At 46.8% G+C, this 18,211-nt stretch overlaps 1 protein-coding gene across 3 annotated transcripts in view; it reads right to left on the bottom strand.

Moving 5' to 3' along the window:
• LOC147198868 (ankyrin-3-like) overlaps positions 1-17,009 on the bottom strand; it is a 73,494-nt gene extending 56,485 nt beyond the window's left edge. For 2 of the 3 annotated variants that reach the window (XM_086121452.1, XM_086121454.1), the window contains exon 1: positions 16,372-17,008. In XM_086121452.1, the coding sequence (XP_085977578.1) occupies positions 16,372-16,494 (123 nt within the window). In that variant the 5' untranslated portion in view covers positions 16,495-17,008. Of the gene's footprint in view, positions 1-16,371 lie in introns of all 3 variants that reach the window. The other variant, XM_086121451.1, reaches the window with a different exon arrangement.
• Positions 17,010-18,211: the final 1,202 nt, after the last annotated feature.

Genomic DNA, 18,211 nt, shown 5'->3' with positions numbered 1-18,211 from the left:
TTTATTATTTTGACCAGGCAGATTTAGTGAAAGATTGGTCACTGAAGCTGCTCACCATTTTAGACCGCCCCGTTGTGTCATGAAATAAAATGTAACAAACGGGTACCGTTTCGGGTTCTCACAATTTGGACGATGGGATTGGGTCCCTGGGCAAGAACTTTTACGCAAGGAGCTGATTGCAAGCGACTGCCGGTCCTTGCGGGATAAAAATCGATGAGTTGTGTTGAACGTATTGTGCGTGAATGTTGCTTTCCTTGAGAATGTTGAGAATAAAATGAGTTTAATTTTTGAGCACAGCCGTACTGGTAGCCTGGTAACCCAATCCTGGGTCGCTTTGCCCCCTTTTGGATCAAAATCTTGACCCATTGTCAATCCTCAGACCAATGCGCTTGGTATTAAAAAAAAACAAAAAAAACCCAAAACAAAAGCAGCATTGGCTCAGTCTCTTTTTGACCCAGCGCTGGCTTAGCTCTTTCACCCAATCGGCGTCACTTGTAACCCAGCAGTTTAAAAAAAACAACAACAAAATATCACAACCAAGCACCACAACATTAGGTACACCCGCCGGCTGGACTGCAACCGACTCCGAGAGCCGCACCGAGTGCCGTGTTGCATTTTCAAGGTCGTCGCAAGTTTGGGAAAGACAAACGAGCGGCGTTTACTCACACGCGTTGCAAAGCCAGCACCTTCCTCTACAGCCATCGTCTCTCACTCTTTACACTCTGTCGCTTTCTCTCCTCTCTGAAGAGAAGTGAAACCTGAACTATATCCCGCCCCGCCACCCAAGAGCAGACCAGCCGGCCCACCGGCCCGTCACCGGTCGGACACTCATCCATAAAACCTCTCGCGGGCATCCATCCCACTCGAGCGGCCACGAGTGCCGTCAGAACACAAAGAAAAGGTGCTTTTTGCATCGCGGCCGAGTGAGGTGTGGGGAGAGCGGAGGAGGTACAGTACACACGAGGAGGATGCCGAGAGGGTCTCACTGGTGAGTAAACAAAGCACCAAAGCAGTCTCCCTTCTGCAAAAAAATAAAAATAAAATCCCCCCCCCCTCCTCCTCCATCCCCGCACCTTTCAAGCGTGGAGGGAACACCCTCCCTCCCCCCCATGACTTACCATGACAGCGACGGATTCCCCCTCCTTTTCCGCCTCCTTGCCTTTCTTCCTCACCTTCATTGACTCTGCAGCAGCAGGAGCAGGAGGAGGAGGAGGAGGAAGACGACGGGTCTTTGTGGTCCCGGATAAGCGAGGCTCGCGAGACGAGCTGGAAATAGACCCCGGTGCAAAAAATCCGTAAGGCAAAATGACTACGGCGGGATGTGTCACTCCACCCACCCACGTCCATCCCTCCCAGCCGTAATTTTATGATCCCACCCACTCTCCCTCGTTCCCTCCCACTCTCGCTGCCTCCCTCAGCATGCGCCTCTTTGTCATCCCGCTGATCAGCCCTTTTCTCCCCCAACAAAGACCACGCGTGCATCTGTGTGTCCGGTACGCTAGCGCTACCTGGACTCAGCAAGTGGGAGCAAGCCGAGCGATTTTTTTCGGGGGGGGGGGGGGGGTGATGTTGTCTCACAGAGAAAAATTACAGTAACGGTAGACGCTTTCATGTGGGGTGTCTACCCTCCCCCTACCCCACCCGAAAAACAGTCAATGGGGACACTTTAACAGGAGGATTAGGAGGGCTCGCTCTGTGGTATTGGGGACACCCCCCCCCCCACACACACACCCGTACTGTCCTCCCACCTCTCATCCCCACAGAGACGCCGACAATCGGCTCACCCCGTAGTAAAAGGCACTCAGATTCACGTAGATTGCAAAAAATATAACCGCTTCTTAAAACTGTCACTTATCCAACTTTTTTAGGTGAGATTATTCTATCGATGACACTGGACAGCAGCAGATTTTAATCAGAGGTGGCTTTAAGTTTGCCTCAACATATTTTTGAGGCTGATTTCAAAGAAAAAGTCATATTCGTTTTTCTTCACAGCTGATAAAGACCCGTGGGGTTTTTTTTTTTTTGCATGATCTGTCTGCATGTGTTGCTGCACCATTGGTGTTCAAATATGAAACGCTTAACGGGTTATAACAACTTGACGCGAATGCGATTGATGAGCCAGTGTTAGCCTGATGCTAGCGCTGATTTTAAAGCTAGGTTCCGTGGTTGTTTTAAATACGCAACATGTACTGTAATTGACTTCTCGTCTGTTTTGTTTGACAGCGAGAGTGGCGGTGAAGAGCTTGAAGCCTCTTTTTCCAAGAAGTGGTCACGCCCTGCTGTTTATTGTCGAGTTCACTACCACCAAATGGCTCTCAAAAACAGAACCAAGGACAGCTTGGAGCTCGAAAAAAAATCAGGTTACCGCTATCTCAAGGCTCCCATGTCATGATGTGACTCGCTTTACCTCAAGTAAAAGTACAAAGGTAAAGAAATTTTACATTACATTTACTTGAATACTGACAGAAAGAAGAAGAAGAAAAAAAAACCTCCAAATGCAATTATCAAGCCTACACGTCTGCCAACTCGAAAGAATGAACCCAACCTTGGGTCAAAGTAACCCAATCTGCTTCAAATCGTAACGAAACGCACCATCGCTCAATGGTTCTTGACCTTTTCGCTTGTACGTGCCGCGTTATCTGTTGGGCCCATCACTCATCCACTCCCGTGTTCCAGCGGAAAGGCGCCGCTTGCATCACGGGTACATTTCAGCGCTCTTAGTCAGCGCGAGTGTGAGACATTTGGAAGGAGACTGCGAGCTGACCGAGGGAGACGCAGATGCTCCGGACTCCCGAGGAGGCGTTTTGGGGCGCGTGATTGGTGGTTGGCAGCCCCCCCCCCCCAACACCCTTCATGCTAGCGCTGCAGTGAGCAGCCTTGCTTGTATTTGGAAAAAAATAAATAAAAAAGGAAAAAGAATGCAGGGTTGCCATGGCGACGGGGGAAGGCCACAGCAGAAAAAGGACGACTTCTGAGGAAAACGATGTGTTTTGACTCCGTGCTCGGACACTCCTGCTTAGACCTTTGACTCCTTCTGAGGCGGCTGTCGAGAGCATTTTGTGAGATTTATGCTGGTGGTTAGTTGGGCTGAACGATTTGGGGAAACAATTTCATTGCTGTTTTTGTCCAAAAAGCATTTTAAATGAGATGAGAATGCATTATTTTCGGGAGATTTGAACGGTTTTATGCCGAAACTTTACCCATGTTTTTTTGTTGTTTGTTTGTTTTTTTGCTGTCCTATAATTGTTTGCTCTCTTTTTTTTTTGGGTTGTTAATCTAATTGAACGACAATTATAAACAGTTGTGCTCAATCTATTAGGAATGGGCGAGTACATTACCAGTTATGAGCATCAGGCCAGTAGAAGTTTGTCTTATTCGAATGTATCGGGTAATCGTGGAAACAGCCGATACCAATACTTCAGGCGATCAAAATCTGACGTCAGCTCGGTCCTCCTCGGCTGTAGTTGGCACTTTTTTTAAGATGCGTTTTGCGCTCTATGTTGGTGTCATTTACTGGCAAATTGTGTTCCTTCCATTAAAAAAAAAAAAAAGTGTTGCTCAAGTCAATAAAATTGAATCAAAATAGATACATTCATTTTCTATTTTTTGTGGTAAAGTTCTGGCATGAAAATGTACACGCCCTCCAAAAATGTCTTTACAAAGTATATCATTAGATCAAAAACGTGATCCACGTGCACCGAATTCCACCACGGCAATGCAATCAGATGGCGCACAAATATTTCTTGGAAGGAGCGTTTTGCTGCAGGACTCTTCGCAGCTTGTCACAACCTGCCTCTAAATCCAACGGCTGTGTCCGCCTGCGCTAATCCGCTCGCTCTCACCATAACAAAAGACAAGCTCGACCATCTCGGGTGGAGATGGGGGTGGGGGGGGGGGGGGGGCGCTAAAGCATCTCGCCCTGCTCAATCTGCATGCAGGCTATCAGAATGAGTGCGTGTGCGCTGCACACGCACGCACACAGACACACACAAAGATTTACTGCTTCTGCTGCACGGCGCTCGCTCAAGGACATGGCTTCCCTCCCGTCACCTGGGACTCCAAACCATCAGAGGGGTGGGGGGGGGGACAAGAGGAGGACGAGGCGTGGAAGCCGCTGAGGGAAGGCGCGCAGACACGTGCCGGCATGTACATGCTGGTTGACCTCAGATTTGTTGACGTGTAAAAATAATTTAGAGCAATTTTTATGGGAGACAAATCATTTATCAACATACTTTATCCAATAAAATGCTAGAGGGGCTCAACTGGGGGCTATAGCCCCAACTTGCCCCGGCCTAGCGCCACCCCTGTTGAAGTTGGACAACGTTCAGTTTCCTGGATTGCGTTTCATCCATGCAGCCATTTTCCAATCCCAATTATCCTGTTGAAGGTTGACGTTGAGCTGGGCAACATCCCACTTGACAGGTGGGATGAAGGAGGGAAACATGGAAAACATGCAGGGAGGGGGCCAAACGGCCGCTCAAACTTTTGGGGGGCTTCCGAAATGCAGAAGGGAGCCAGAGTACCCGAGGAACTCCAAATGCAAGCGCATCACACTAAATTCGGCGGCTAATTCGACTCCAGCCGCAGATGTTACCCACTAGGCCACGCCCCTTAAAGGCAGCCATTCGACACAACCGCCCCGCGGAATAATTACCCCTTGGAAGTAAAATAAATGAAGCATGGATAAGACGGCGGGGAGAAAGTAGCAGTGAAATAAATGAGCTCAGAGAAATTGCTGAGTTGGGAGAGTTGAGGAGGGGGTTTTTTTTCTTTTCTTTTTTGAGGGGTTGATGAGGTTGATCTGGCTTCAAGTCAAAGTGATGACTCCTCTGAGAGCATTCGACAGTCAAACACTGGACTCTGGTGGTCACTTTGGACATCACAGGCCGCTGACCGGCAAAGGCCATGCTCAGCCACCTTGGCTTTTTTTTTTTTTTTCTTCACTCAACTTCACTTAATCGAGGACAGACCCAAAAATGCAGCAAACCAAATCAACTGATCTACGTCGAACACGCATCGTAGGGACGGAGACCGAGCCAAATCTTTGCAAGAGGTGCGAATGAGCTTCTCCTGTTAAAAACAAATACATATTGAATAAAATCATTTCTTTTTGGTCCCTTCATGCTTACAACAGTCAAGAATTGTCATCGTTTTACAATATTTTGTCCTTTAGTATTCATTTCATTTGACGACGGAGAAAAAAAACATCTGCCAAAATTTGACTTTTTTTTGTTTTGGGAGGAGGTTGGAGGAAGGCGATGTTTTTTGGGGGGGAGGGGCAATGTTTAAATGTCATTATCTTTGTCCTATGGTGCAATGTGTTAGTTCAACAAAACTGAGCGATTTTTGCCGATTTTAAAGGAGCAAATATCGGTTGATCAAATCAAGTGTGAAATGATGGAGCGTGTATGCGGTCATATTAGCCAGCGGCGGCCTCGGGCAAGGCCGTTCATCTGCAGTCTGGATGCTGCGCACGCATATATTCTTTGTCCTCAGTTTGGAACGATACACGCGCAACTAAAAGGAAAGCACCAAAACTCTCAACTTTGACGCATGATTGGAGACTCTCTTCAGAAAAGGAGACATTCACTCCTCGACATCCAATGAGCGCCATTCGAACATCCTTTAAATGAATATCGTCCTTTTTGCCCGTAATTTTATTAGCGTTGAGACAGGGGGGGGGGCAGGGGGGAAGGGGGGAATGAAACCGCTCAATGATCTTCTAATGTCATCATTTGCAACGTAATCATGTTTGGTGGCTTCACGGAAGGGTAACCCCACGTGATCTCTGCAGGTATTTATAGTTGTGCGTGTGTGTGTGCAAGTGTGTGTGTGTGATGCCTCTCCACACAGGGGAGCCTCCTCTCGAGACACAAAAACAGAAGAAAAGCCAAGTGGGCAGATGTCATTTTCATATTGTGGGGAAAGCCGATGCAAGCGATACATTTTTCCTCATAATATATATTTTTTTACACCAAGTACCACTTACAAAATTGACGAAGCTCTCAAAGTTCCACCATTAATACCAACACAATAATACGGCGGCATAGTAGGTGTAAGTGTTCATCAAAAACGAGACAGATGTTTTACTCCTAAAAGTTATTCTGTTGGGAGCAACTGTGATTTTATACACAAATTTGAGAATTAACGGTTATCTTAAATATCGGAAAATTGAAAAAAAAAATTGTACTTAACTAACGCCGGTCAACAGCAAACTTTAATCAGACATGGATGTGTGCAGACAAACGAGGATGGATTTAGAATCAAGGCAAAATAAAAAACGAATCTAGAAACGTTGCCTTGCTTCTCTGAAATGAGCGCACCGGTGTAATAATTCAAATAATTGTATTGCCCATAGAAGTTGCATGGAAATTGGATCATCGTAACTATTCAATAGTTCTTCAAGGTTAACCAATGAAATGACAACTGTCTTTATGGTGAAACGTTCAACACAACTGAACGGTACTCGGCTGTGATTCCATCTCTGACCACCAGTGGGAGCCCACATCCCACGAGCGCCACTATATTAACACGATATATTCAAGATGTCGATTCCAAAAAAAAAAAAAAAAATCGGAATTGGGCATCATGCCCTGCAGTGTGAACGTCGCCTTTGAGAATCACTGAAACAAACGGCAGCCATGGCCACGCACTTTCTGCGGTAACATTGCAGTGTCTCGCGAAATCTTCCCGAAACACACACACACAAAAAAATTGCTTTGGACTGAAGCGAGCTGAGGGAAGAAGTGCGCTGACCACATTCAATGGACCTTTGGCAGGTATGGAGCACCAGACTGGGGCCATCTGTCAACCCCCCCCCCCTCACACCACCCCTCCCGGACATCCCACTACACACAAACATGCACACATAAAAAAAAAAACACGCGCACACACTCGCCAGTGCGCAAAGCAAACATACACGTGGCGGGTCAACATGTTCAATTTTGGGAACGTGCTCTCATCCATCTGACGCCAGGCCAAGGACAGAATGACGGCATTGGGGAGAAGTGAAGGCGCTCGGGAGCACGACTTGATCAATAACGGCAATATCTTGGCGAAATGCAACCGCAAATCGCTTTCAATAAATACCTCAAATGAGCATCGTCGTCAGCGCCGACCTCACATTGCGTTTCATCGTTTGCGCTTCGCACAGCCATTATGTTGCAGATTTTTAACGGATTCTTTTTGAATGGGTTTTGGTAATATCCGAATTTAGAATTGCGCACTGAGAAAGAGGCAGAGAAGGTCCCCAACAGTAATGATCATCAAAAATGTTCTTTTTACAATGTCATTGTAATTGCCTTGTGTTGTAATGACGGAATTTTGCTTCACACAACAGATTTTCACCGGGTGTTCCCCTCATCTTATTCCTGTCAGTTCATTGTTTTATCTTTGCAAAGGCCTATTTTTTGAATACAGCTCTCCTTTTGGCTCGCCTTTCGTGCGCCAAATGTTGTGCCTGTGTGTGAGCGTTAACATGATCCTCTTTTTCGTTTTTGGGTGTTAAAAGTCAAGCTAATAGCTTGTGGCAGGTGGACATCGCGTTCATGCACAACAGACAATTTATATTGCGAGCGGCAGCACTTTTACTTTAAAAGAGCGATGACCGCACCGCACTTTAAAATCTCCGAGTGACACGATTGTGAGTCCACCCCGCCGCTGCCCGCCCTGCGTGAGGACGTGTTGGCTGACCCTCTCCGACACCGCGTGTCTAACCATCCATCACACGAACGCTTCTGGCCCATATTTTCAAATGATACGAAAGATGAATGAAAATACAATCAAATGATAGCAAAGAGAGCGATAAACTTTGTGGGATAAACTCAGCGAAAACCGCTAACGGTCGCTATCGGATGATACGGATGATAGCTAGCTAGAAACGAAGGCGGTATTGACCGATAGACACAATAAAGCATAAGACGATACTGTCGAATCATAAAACAGACAATCGATGTTAAACAACACAATCGACAACAGAACGGCGGACAGATTGAGAGAACAACAAAACGACAGGGTGACAAAGATTCAAATTCCAAAACTACCGTGAGGTCGAATGAACAACCAACTGAATAAATAAACAACAGAAACAACGAAAGAATGACAGAACAAAGAAGAGGCTTTTAAATAATGTTCGAATAATACAGATCCAGTTCGCAGACGACACCACGGTCATCGGTCTCATCAAAGACGGCGACGAGTCTGCGTACCGCCAACAAGTGGAGTATTGGCTGGAGCTCTGGTGCAGCCGACACAACCTCGGGCTGAACACGCTCAAGACTGTAGAGATGATCGTGGACTTCAGGAAACATTCTTCTCCACAGTTGCCCCTCACACTATCCAACTGCCCCGTGTCAACCGTCGAGACCTTCAAGTTCCTGGGAATCACAGTCTCCCAGGACATCAAGTGGGAAGTCAACACCATCTCCATCCTGAAAAGGGCCCGGCAGAGGATGTACTTCCTGAGGCTGCTGAGGAAGCATGGCCTGCCACAGGAGGTGCTACGACAGTTCTACACGGCAGTCATCGAATCAATCCTGTGTTCTTCCATCACGGTTTGGTTTGGGGCCGCCACAAAAAAGGACAAAATCCGACTTCAACGGACAGTTAGGACGGCGGAAAAAATCGTTGGCACCGCCCTACCCACTCTTGAGGACTTGCACACTGCAAGAATCAAGACAAGGGCACGGAAAATCCTCCTGGATCCCCCGCACCCTGCCCACCACCTTTTCCAGCTACTCCCCTCAAGCAGACGCTACAGATCCATGCGCACCAAATCCAGTAGACACTTAAACAGCTTCTTCCCTCTAGCCATTAACTCCTTAAACAGTCACTGACGTAGTCACTCTTCTTGTACTACAAATACTGCTACCGGTTACTCTAAAATGGTTCCATGATTTGTTGTTTACGATGATACTAATGCAGCGTGTTATACCGGAGACAAATTCCTTGTGTGTTCTACATACTTGGCCAATAAAGATGATTCTGATTCTGATAATGAGCGTCTAATGAAATTGGTCAATGACAAAAGCACCTCTTCATTTTGTACGCGTTTGTTTTCCCCCGTAGCGCATTTAAGCTTTTGCTCGCAAGGTCCCACCAAAAGTCCGCTATGAGTGTCAACGCAGCTGACGCACAGCTGACAGCATGCCCGTCAGCAACACACACACACACACACACACACACTCTTATACAAACACGGACTCCATGACAGCCACCTTGTCAGCAGCAACGCCACCACCAACTCGTCAAACTCTAAATTGTTTTGTCTCCGTGCGTCACATTCAAACGACGTGCTGACCGTTAACAAAAGTGACACGCTTAGGACACAACTTTGAAACAACTCTCTATCTGTGCTGGACGATTAGCGAAAATCAAATGATATTCGGGCTCTCAAAGGGTAAGCTAAAACCCAAGCTAACACGGGCTACAGAAGTTAGCATTTCTTCACATAGGATTTCCATGCGAAGTTTGTGAAGTCCTGGCGAGGCCAACAAGCTCGGCGCTAAGCTGCTGCAGCGTCAAACGCGGGCTAGCCCCTCCCTGAATTAATGTTCTTGCCTTGAGGGGTCAACATTAACGACGTGTTCAAGCAGAGCACATAGCGTAGCGTCATTAAACCACAACTAGGCTCACTCTCCAACGGTTAGCGAGTCAAGTCCAAGAATACCTTTTGGTCACTGCAGATTTATTTCAGCGACACTCGTTTTCATGCTAGCATAAATTTGACATCTGGGAGGAAAAGAGTGTTGATCATTTCAATCAATGTCACGCGATGTACTGATAACACCCTACTCTTCCGTCCTTCAGTATGTTATGTTCTCTGACAACACGTTTGGCAATTGAAGCGCTTTGTGAATAATTCCACTGACGGCACGGCATTTATTCAGCGCACCCGCAAAAAAATATCGCCAAACGATCTGCGCAAAGGCCTGTTTTCATCCCTCGTGATCACATAGCTGGTGCTAAAACGAAAAATACCAATCCCACCTCACAGCTACGATCAACCTTTTCCCCGCCAGATGCCATTTTGCTGGATTAGTTCCTGTTGCACGAGGCCTGTGCGTGCTTTTAAGGACGCGCAACTCGAATACTGTGCCGGCCAGCAGATGACAAATCTGATTACTTCTTGCGACGGCGCACACAAAACACCACGGCCACGCTGTGAAGGTGAAAATAATTCAATACAAATATGAAGGGTAGCTTTTCGTGCTAAATTGCCCTTTTTACGGTGCAATGGATTTTTTGGGGGGGGATTGTTAGTTTTTTTTTTTTTGTTGTTGCCTTTAACATAAGAAGCACATATACTGTACACCCAATGTGTTATGAGAAAGCTGCACATTAGGGCTATAGCGCTTCACATTTTGATAATATTTGTTTTAATACAGAAAAAAAAAGGTCATGCGGGGTTCAAACGAGGTACTTTCCATTTGGTCTGGGGAGTGTCTGTGCTTGGAATTTCATTTGAGAGCAAGGCGCAGGATGATGAATATTTTCTCCCTCTCGACACCCCATAACACACACCCACGCCGACTTTCTCAATCCTCCCCCAAGCCGACAACAACGCCACGGCCACGCGCGAGCACCGACTGTGAAGAGGTGTGAGTACCATCGATCTGTCCTAACGCAGAATATTTTCCTCTGCACCACCGGCTAATCGAGGGGGGCCACCACTAGGCCCTTCCCCGGATGGCTGAAGTGCCGCTAAAATCAGACATACTGTACATTAAAAAAATAAAAATGGTGGTGAAATTACAACATGAATGTGACCGCCGACTGGCTTGACTGAATTTGCAGTTCAGTTACAGAGTGGCGGGCTGCATTATGGTTATTATCTGTGCCTGCGACATCAGAGTGGCAGGTGGTTAAGTGGGACGAGGTGCCGGGACACGGCAGCGTGGTGACGGGGGAGCAAAAAAAAAAAAAAAAGAGAAAGAAAATTGTAATTATCAAGCCCAGCAGGCGCGAGTCCCGAGGGGGCAGACCCAGGGGTGCGCGAGGGCGTGTGCGTAAAATGAGCTTTATCTCGACGCATCACCGCCCATTCATGCGTGCGCAAACATGCCACGGTGGCAGACTTCAAAAAAATGGAGAAAAGATCATATTACTGTATCGTATCTGAAATTTGAAAATAGATATAGAGTAGTAAGCCATCGTGGGGTTTGAAATAGCCCGTTGGAGCGAATGACCTTCCCCGCAGGAACAGATTTGCCTCCATGTGCACGTGCAGCGAAATAAATGAGAAGTCATTTATTTTCCACATGGAAAATAAATGACATTTTCCATGTGGAAAATGTCCTTTGCCGTATTTCAGTTGTTCAGTTCGAAAAGCCAAACTTAAAAGGGCTCCATTTTCGTGCACTCTAACCGTGCGCGGTGGTGGAATTTTTTTGCTTTTGGTGTTTTCGTAGACGGTTGCAGCCATAGGGAGGCGTCTGCACCGTTGTGGGAGTGAACACTCCACTGAAAACGGCTCCACTCAATCGCTTTAAATTCAGCGCATGCCGGAGTCGAAGCTTTATAAGGACCGTCTATAAAAAGCGAGCCCGCAGATTCATCACACAATCTGTGACACGTTATAATTTTACTTTTCACACTTTTGACGGGAGTAGCTTGCAGCCAACAAATCCCCAATTTACCTACCTCAAGAATTTAGAATATGACAAAAGAAGCAAGCAAAATGCATTTCAAATATGGAACCCATGCTGGAATTGGCCATTTTCCCCGTTTTCATCGAATCCATAGAGCCCGAGTTTCACTTTTGAACTAAATGAAAATGTCCGCCATATTCTTAATCGATTGAGGTGCACCTGTACAGTCAACGGAGCGACTGAGGTTCCGATTCCTACCCGACTGGCATCTCTTGCGCGCCTCATTGGGTCTTGCGCTTGCCTGATATGCTCGTCTTTTCGCTCCATCTTGGGCCCCCCTCCCTCCCTCCCTCCCCACATCTCGTCGCCATCATGACATCGTTACAAAGTACAGCCGTCGTCCTCATTAGCATGTGTTAATCATGTCAAGGTGAAATCTACGTAGCAACAACGAGGAAGGAATGTCGTGAACATTTTGTTTCCACACCTTCAGTACAAATTTGGGTTACCTCGCCCCCGTCGGGCCCCCTGTAATTCCTTAGCGTGTGAAAGGACGAAAAGGAAGCTACACGAGATATTGAATGTTCAAAGTGGAAAAGCGTTATTGGTTTTAGCAAATAAATCATAAACTTTGAATTTTTTTGGGGGGGGGGGCTGCAACACGCTCGTTCCCCAAAAGACGGGTCACTGTGTTACATCACCTTTTCTTTTAACATCCACCGGTTCCGAAATCAGGGCAAGCATCGGAGCGAGCACGCGGACTGAGCACTCGCACGTGGCGCCGAGGAGGAGGAGACGCAAGAAAAGACACCTCTCACCTTCAAACGACCTTTAGGCTTACCCTCTCTCTCTCTCTCTCTCGCTCTGTATTCGTGCTCATCTACTCTCTTCTTCTCTGGTCCTTTTCCTTGTGACTGACTCTTCAATGCACTCACGCCACTGCAACTGGAAGACTCGCACAGATGCCAAGGGACCCCAAAAGACAGGGATCAATAATTACAACAATCCTTTGAACAAGATGTGGTCCCCCCCCCCTCTCCCTAGAGAACATGTGAACAATAGTAGCCTGCAATGGAGTTAAAAAAAAAAAAAAGAATGAATATTCACATAGACGCACACACACACACACACACACAGTTTAACTCGACAAAGTTTACTTTGTGCATTTTTGACGAAGGCCTTTGATTGGGATCAAATCAAAATTCAAAGTTTGAACTCAATCTTAAACCTATTTTCAGACCAGATCAATTAAGCTGTAACAAATTAAATAACTTGGCCCCCGAAATGTAATTTTCCCATTGGCTCGTGTTCTTTCTGTGCAAAAGTTGGGCACGACGAGGGGGGGGGGGAGTAAGCTTAGCATTTATCCTTCCGCTTAGGGCGCTCTCTGGGACTCCTGGCTCGAGTAAATGTCATTACAAGGGAAGAAAAAAAAAAAAGCTGCTTGGAGAGTTTTTGTAACGGCACACGAGGGCTTTCCCGTTCTCATGAGCATTTTTACAAGCTAGCCATCAAAAAAAAAAAATGCAAGCTAAGTGAAGGCAACATGCAAAAAAATTGTGTTCGGTAGGATTTTGGACCAATTGTATTTCAAGTTGGATATTCCATACCTCTTACAAACACACACACACACACACACACACACACACACTAAAGTGCTCAATATCTGGCCTCTGCCATCCAGGCCTCCATTCGTCTCACATGGGCCTTTTCCACTGCGCTTGTGCTCGCATTTTTCCTCAGCCTTCATTAAGGACACAGAAAGAGTTGGAAGCAGAAAACTACGTATAAAATTAAAACTTATTTTTTTCTTTTTCCCCAACGACAACTGACAAATTCACTCACTCACTCACTCTGCTCCTCAGCCGACGGACGACTTTGCTCTGGAGCAGCATCAGCCGCGGAACATTCGGAGCTAATAATAAGCCAAGTCAAGGTGACATAATGGACCAAATGCTTTCAAGTAGGACCTGACTGACGTGTTTTTTCTTCTTTTCTTTGGGGGAGGGGGGGTCGTCAGATGCCAATTCCAATGTTTCAAATCAGCTGGGCTTTTTTGACGAGGAGGGAATGATAATAAAATCATATGTCAGCTAAAAATTTGCCGATTTTGCAGATTTGAAAGTCGTTAGAGGCCCTAATTTAGAGGACAGGCAGCGATGAATAGGGGAGGATGTGGATCCGTCATTTGACTTCAAATGAAAGGTCTAATGTACACGTGCGCATCACAGCGGCATGGAAAAAAAAAATAGGAACTCCACACTGGTCTTGACCTGGACAGCAAAATTTCCAGAAACTTTCCAGTAAATTTTTATTCCGGGGGAATTTTGTCAATGTGATTTTTACTTGTTCTCAAAACACTTTTCTCCAAATCATCTTTTTCCATTGGAATGAATGGAAATGCCATTCATCCATTCCAGCCTTTCCCCAAAACGCAAAGGTGAAAGCATATCTAACCGTTACAATGCGTCTACAAACTGTCTACGTGTGTTGCTACATCGCTTGTATTCAATGCACCGCTTCAAGGGTTACAGCGTTACTTTGAAGCTAGCGGACTGAAAGGCGAAGGTAGGCAGTTGTTTTTAGGACACCGATGTCATTTTTGTCGATTTATTTTTGACCTCTGTCTCGTGTTCAGCTGGGATAAGCGACCCAGTCACAACATCGGCATCAATATAATAAGCTGTGCCCGATTGGTGCCCCGTATTAAGATAACAATGCTCACTTCTTAATACCAGGGCAATATCAGGGTGCCGCTGTCCCTAATGTAGTGGCCGGTGACAATGATGTGGGCCCTGATGACTTGTTCCCTTGTTGTCTATGCTGAGGTCAAATAACATTGCCAGCAGCATAATTTAAAACCGACCCCCCCCCCCCCCACCCTCACTCCACCACCACCACCCCGGGCACAGAAGAGTACAGTAAATGTCACCAACAGGATCCCTCGCGGTGACTCCATGCGACTCGGTAGTAGTGACAACTGCGTCAAGCGATCTTTACGGGTAAGCATCGGTCATGCCTTGTCAACAAAATCTTTGTGTGTTTGGAAAGCTGTGTGAAATTTTTTTTGTTTTGAAAAATAAACGCTCCGACGGACTCAATATCAAAGACATTGGATGCATGCGCAATCGGACTTGATGATGATGATGATGATGATGGCGATAATAATAAGGATTCTTGACATCCATCGAAACAAGGTTTTTGTTGAATTTACACAATTTTATTTTTGTCCACACGTCATTTTATTTTTCCAATGTACATTCTTTGGCAAACTTATAAGCTACCAGTGAGTCTGAACACGTAAGAAGATTTAGTCTACGAGTACATCACCCATCAAACGGGCCTCGCTACTAATGTAATGCTACTTTTGGCCTACTAGTCTGCAATTTGATCCAACTAGTCCCATCTAGTAGGCAACGTGTGTCACACACTAGGAGAATCGCGGACCCTCAGCAGCACTCGTAGTCTTGCATCACGAGTAATATTTGGTTGTCCCTTTCGCAAAAGTCTTCTTCGACTGAGCGGATATGTCGTACAGTCATGGCAAAAAAAACATCATTTGTATGACAGTCGTTCTACTCGTATGCTGAAATGTTTGACTAGCAAAGACAAAGAGCGCGGACTAGCGCTTTGACCGTCAGCTGGTCATTAAAGGACGTCAAATAGGCGCCGGAGCGGCTTTCCGTATTGTGTACGAGAGGAGGCCCCCACGTGCTTCCTCTCCATGCTACGAAAAGCGCGCTCATCAATAAATCAGCCGCGGATGCATTATACATGGCTGTCTGTGCATCACAAGCGCGCTCGCGCACACGTATCGACACAGAACGAACCTGCAAAAACAAATCCACTCAGCACTCTCGCTCACAAAATCACGTGCAGCGGGAGAGGATTTTGCTGCTATTATTATCCCATTCAACTACATCTGTGCCGGTTTTTTTACCCCCCCGGTGATTGAAGTGCGTTCTAGCCAAGAAGTCATGTCTCAGCCCCTGAGAGGACACCCATAGCAACAGTACAACAATGCTTTCAAATGACAATTGTACAAATATTTGTGGACGCTCCATGTCTATCGAAGGACAGCGTTCCAGCCTGATAAGAAGTTTTCAACTTATTATAAACGTGCTCGGTGCGCTTTGACTTGGACTTGAGCAAATCAGGTTCTTCTTATCAACGCATGCTAATTTGAAAGGATTTGTGAGGGGGGTCACTTCAATTCGCGGCAAATCAACTTGGCTCTGTGCACACCCACAACGGCGCAAAAGGCCCATTTTAAACGCCGGCAAGTTGCATGCAGCCGCAAAAAAAAACACCAAAATGCTAGTCTGGAAAAGATAGACTTCTAATTTGATTGCGACCACAGACGAATCTCAGCAAAAAATAATCAATTGCGCCATAAGGGTGTCTCGCTCATTTTTGATGGCGCGCGACCTATTTTGGCAAAAGTTTGGGAAACCCTACTTTGATGACCGCATGAGAACAGTCACAATCAGAAGAGAAGAGCGCGCCAGCCAGCCACCCGCGCATACACTCAAGGTCAGCAATGACTTGAAACGGGCAGCGTGGCATTCACATTATATAATTGGCAAAGACGTGTTGAGATGTCCACGCGTGTGCTGAGGTGACCTCCAAGCGCACCTGATATCAAGACTCCAACGCACACACACACACACACACACACAGAGCAGAGCGAGAGAGTCACGCTCCAGCGATGCCGCCGCCGTCGCCGCCGCCGCCGCCTTCCGAGCAGCCATCCGGCAGCGGCGGCCCGCTCCTGCCGCTTTACCTTTCTCTTCTGCTCCCGGGACGTGGCTCTCCTGCTCTTCCTCCGCTTCTCCTTCTCGTCCTCCAACGCATTCACATCCACTTCCCCCCGATTCTTCTTCAGCTGAGAGGCCGCGTGAGCCATGATGGCCGACGGCGCTTGCAACACGCGCGCCTCACCTGAGGTCCCGGAGAAGTTAGATGACGGTGGCCGCGGGTGGTGGGGAGGACACACACCCGGGACCCCAGAGGGAAAAATCGGGGTAGAAAAGGAAAGGGGGGGAAAGGGAAGAAAAATGCCCTCCTTTGAAAAGGACAACGGAGAAGCGCAGGTTCTCGCTATTTGGCTGGTTGCTGCGAGTACCCGGTCTGTCCTTGTGTTTGCTGCCCTGGCTAAGGTCCGCTCGCGCTCTTCTTCTTGACTTCAAAGTGATGGAGAGTAGTCTTCTCCTCTTCCTCCTCCTCCTCCTCGCGGGGTGGCAGCGTGAGTGGAGAGGTGAGGACAAACTGGGTTGGAGGGAAGTGCGGCGTGAGCATCGCCAGCACAGAGGTGGACGGAACGAAGGAGGGAGGGAGGGAAGGAGAGAGAATGCAGGGCGGGTCTGAGGGGAGCGGTTGCCTTGGCAACCACCTTCGGTTTCACTCCATCCTCCTAAACGGTCCTTACGGCTCCACCTTACACACGTGTCTCCATTAAAGCGTGTGTGGGCGTGGATGAATGAAATGAAAGCACGGCAGCAGGCGCACACACACACACACACACACACACACACACACACACACACACACACACACACACACACGCGCGCATGAACACATTGTCATGCTCTGTGGGGACCACATTTATAAATGTCACCAGCGAGAACCACCAAATATATGTACGAGATCTCTTCATAATTAAAAATAAATACATAAATAAATATAGATAGATAGATAGATAGATATAAATAATGGCTATTTTGCTTGTTTGTTGACAATTGTTTTTTGTTGTATAACTGTTGTTGTTATTATTCATTCATCTTTCCTACGGAGTACATGGAAAAATATGCGAGTAATTGTATCCCACCCAAAAAGATTTCTACTGGCCTATAGATGCCACAAGGCGGTGGGCCAAACTAAATGAAGCTCCTCCCTCCACATCAATGAAATTCTTGGCCCCAGGATGAATGTTTTGCATACTGTATATTTGGCTTTGGCCTGAGCACAAAAACAGTGAGTTTGGGTGACATTTCAGCAAATAACAGAGGCTACGTCCCAATCAAAAAATTTTAAAAAAATCTGCAAATAGGCAAATTCACGATTGCTCTTTTCATTTACAGATAATGTAAGGCTTACTGGTTTTCGTGTTCTATGGGTGTTGACCCGATCATTCTACGTACTGGGTGTCAAGTAATAGGCCCTCCTATGATGCGATGTGTGGTTATATCATTACCGAGTAGCTCAACTATCAATGATACGTCAATACAACATTTCGGATTGTGAAGAAATGTTATCCAATGTTGTCCAAGAGGACCAGGGCGGCATTTGTTTCGCCAGAGAATAAAGTAAAAGAAAAAAAAAAAAAAAAGAGGTCCTATTGAGCCGCCGTGCTCACGTCAGACAAAGCAGATTTAGCGGAGCGCGTGGCAGCCATCTTTGTTGTCTGTGCGTGCACACCCGACGCCACCGTGAGCCTGCCTCAGTACAATGAATGCACATGTCTTGAACCTGCAGATGGAGTGTTAGGGACCATATGAGCAAATTGCTGGTGGGAGGGGAGAAAAGGGGGGTGGGGAAAAACCTCCAGGGACACAGAGCCCAGTGGAGTCCCGTTAAATTCGCCTCTCTCCCCCTTCCCTTGCTTTCTTTCTTTTCAAAAGCAG

This window comes from Hippocampus guttulatus, chromosome 10 (genome assembly GCF_054856545.1).
Source record: "Hippocampus guttulatus isolate MCC_2025c chromosome 10, RoL_Hgut_1.0, whole genome shotgun sequence".
Classification (NCBI taxonomy): Eukaryota; Metazoa; Chordata; class Actinopteri; order Syngnathiformes; family Syngnathidae; genus Hippocampus; species Hippocampus guttulatus.
The sequence above is the reverse complement of the archived record's forward strand: the minus strand, read 5'-3'. Positions and strand labels throughout refer to the sequence as shown.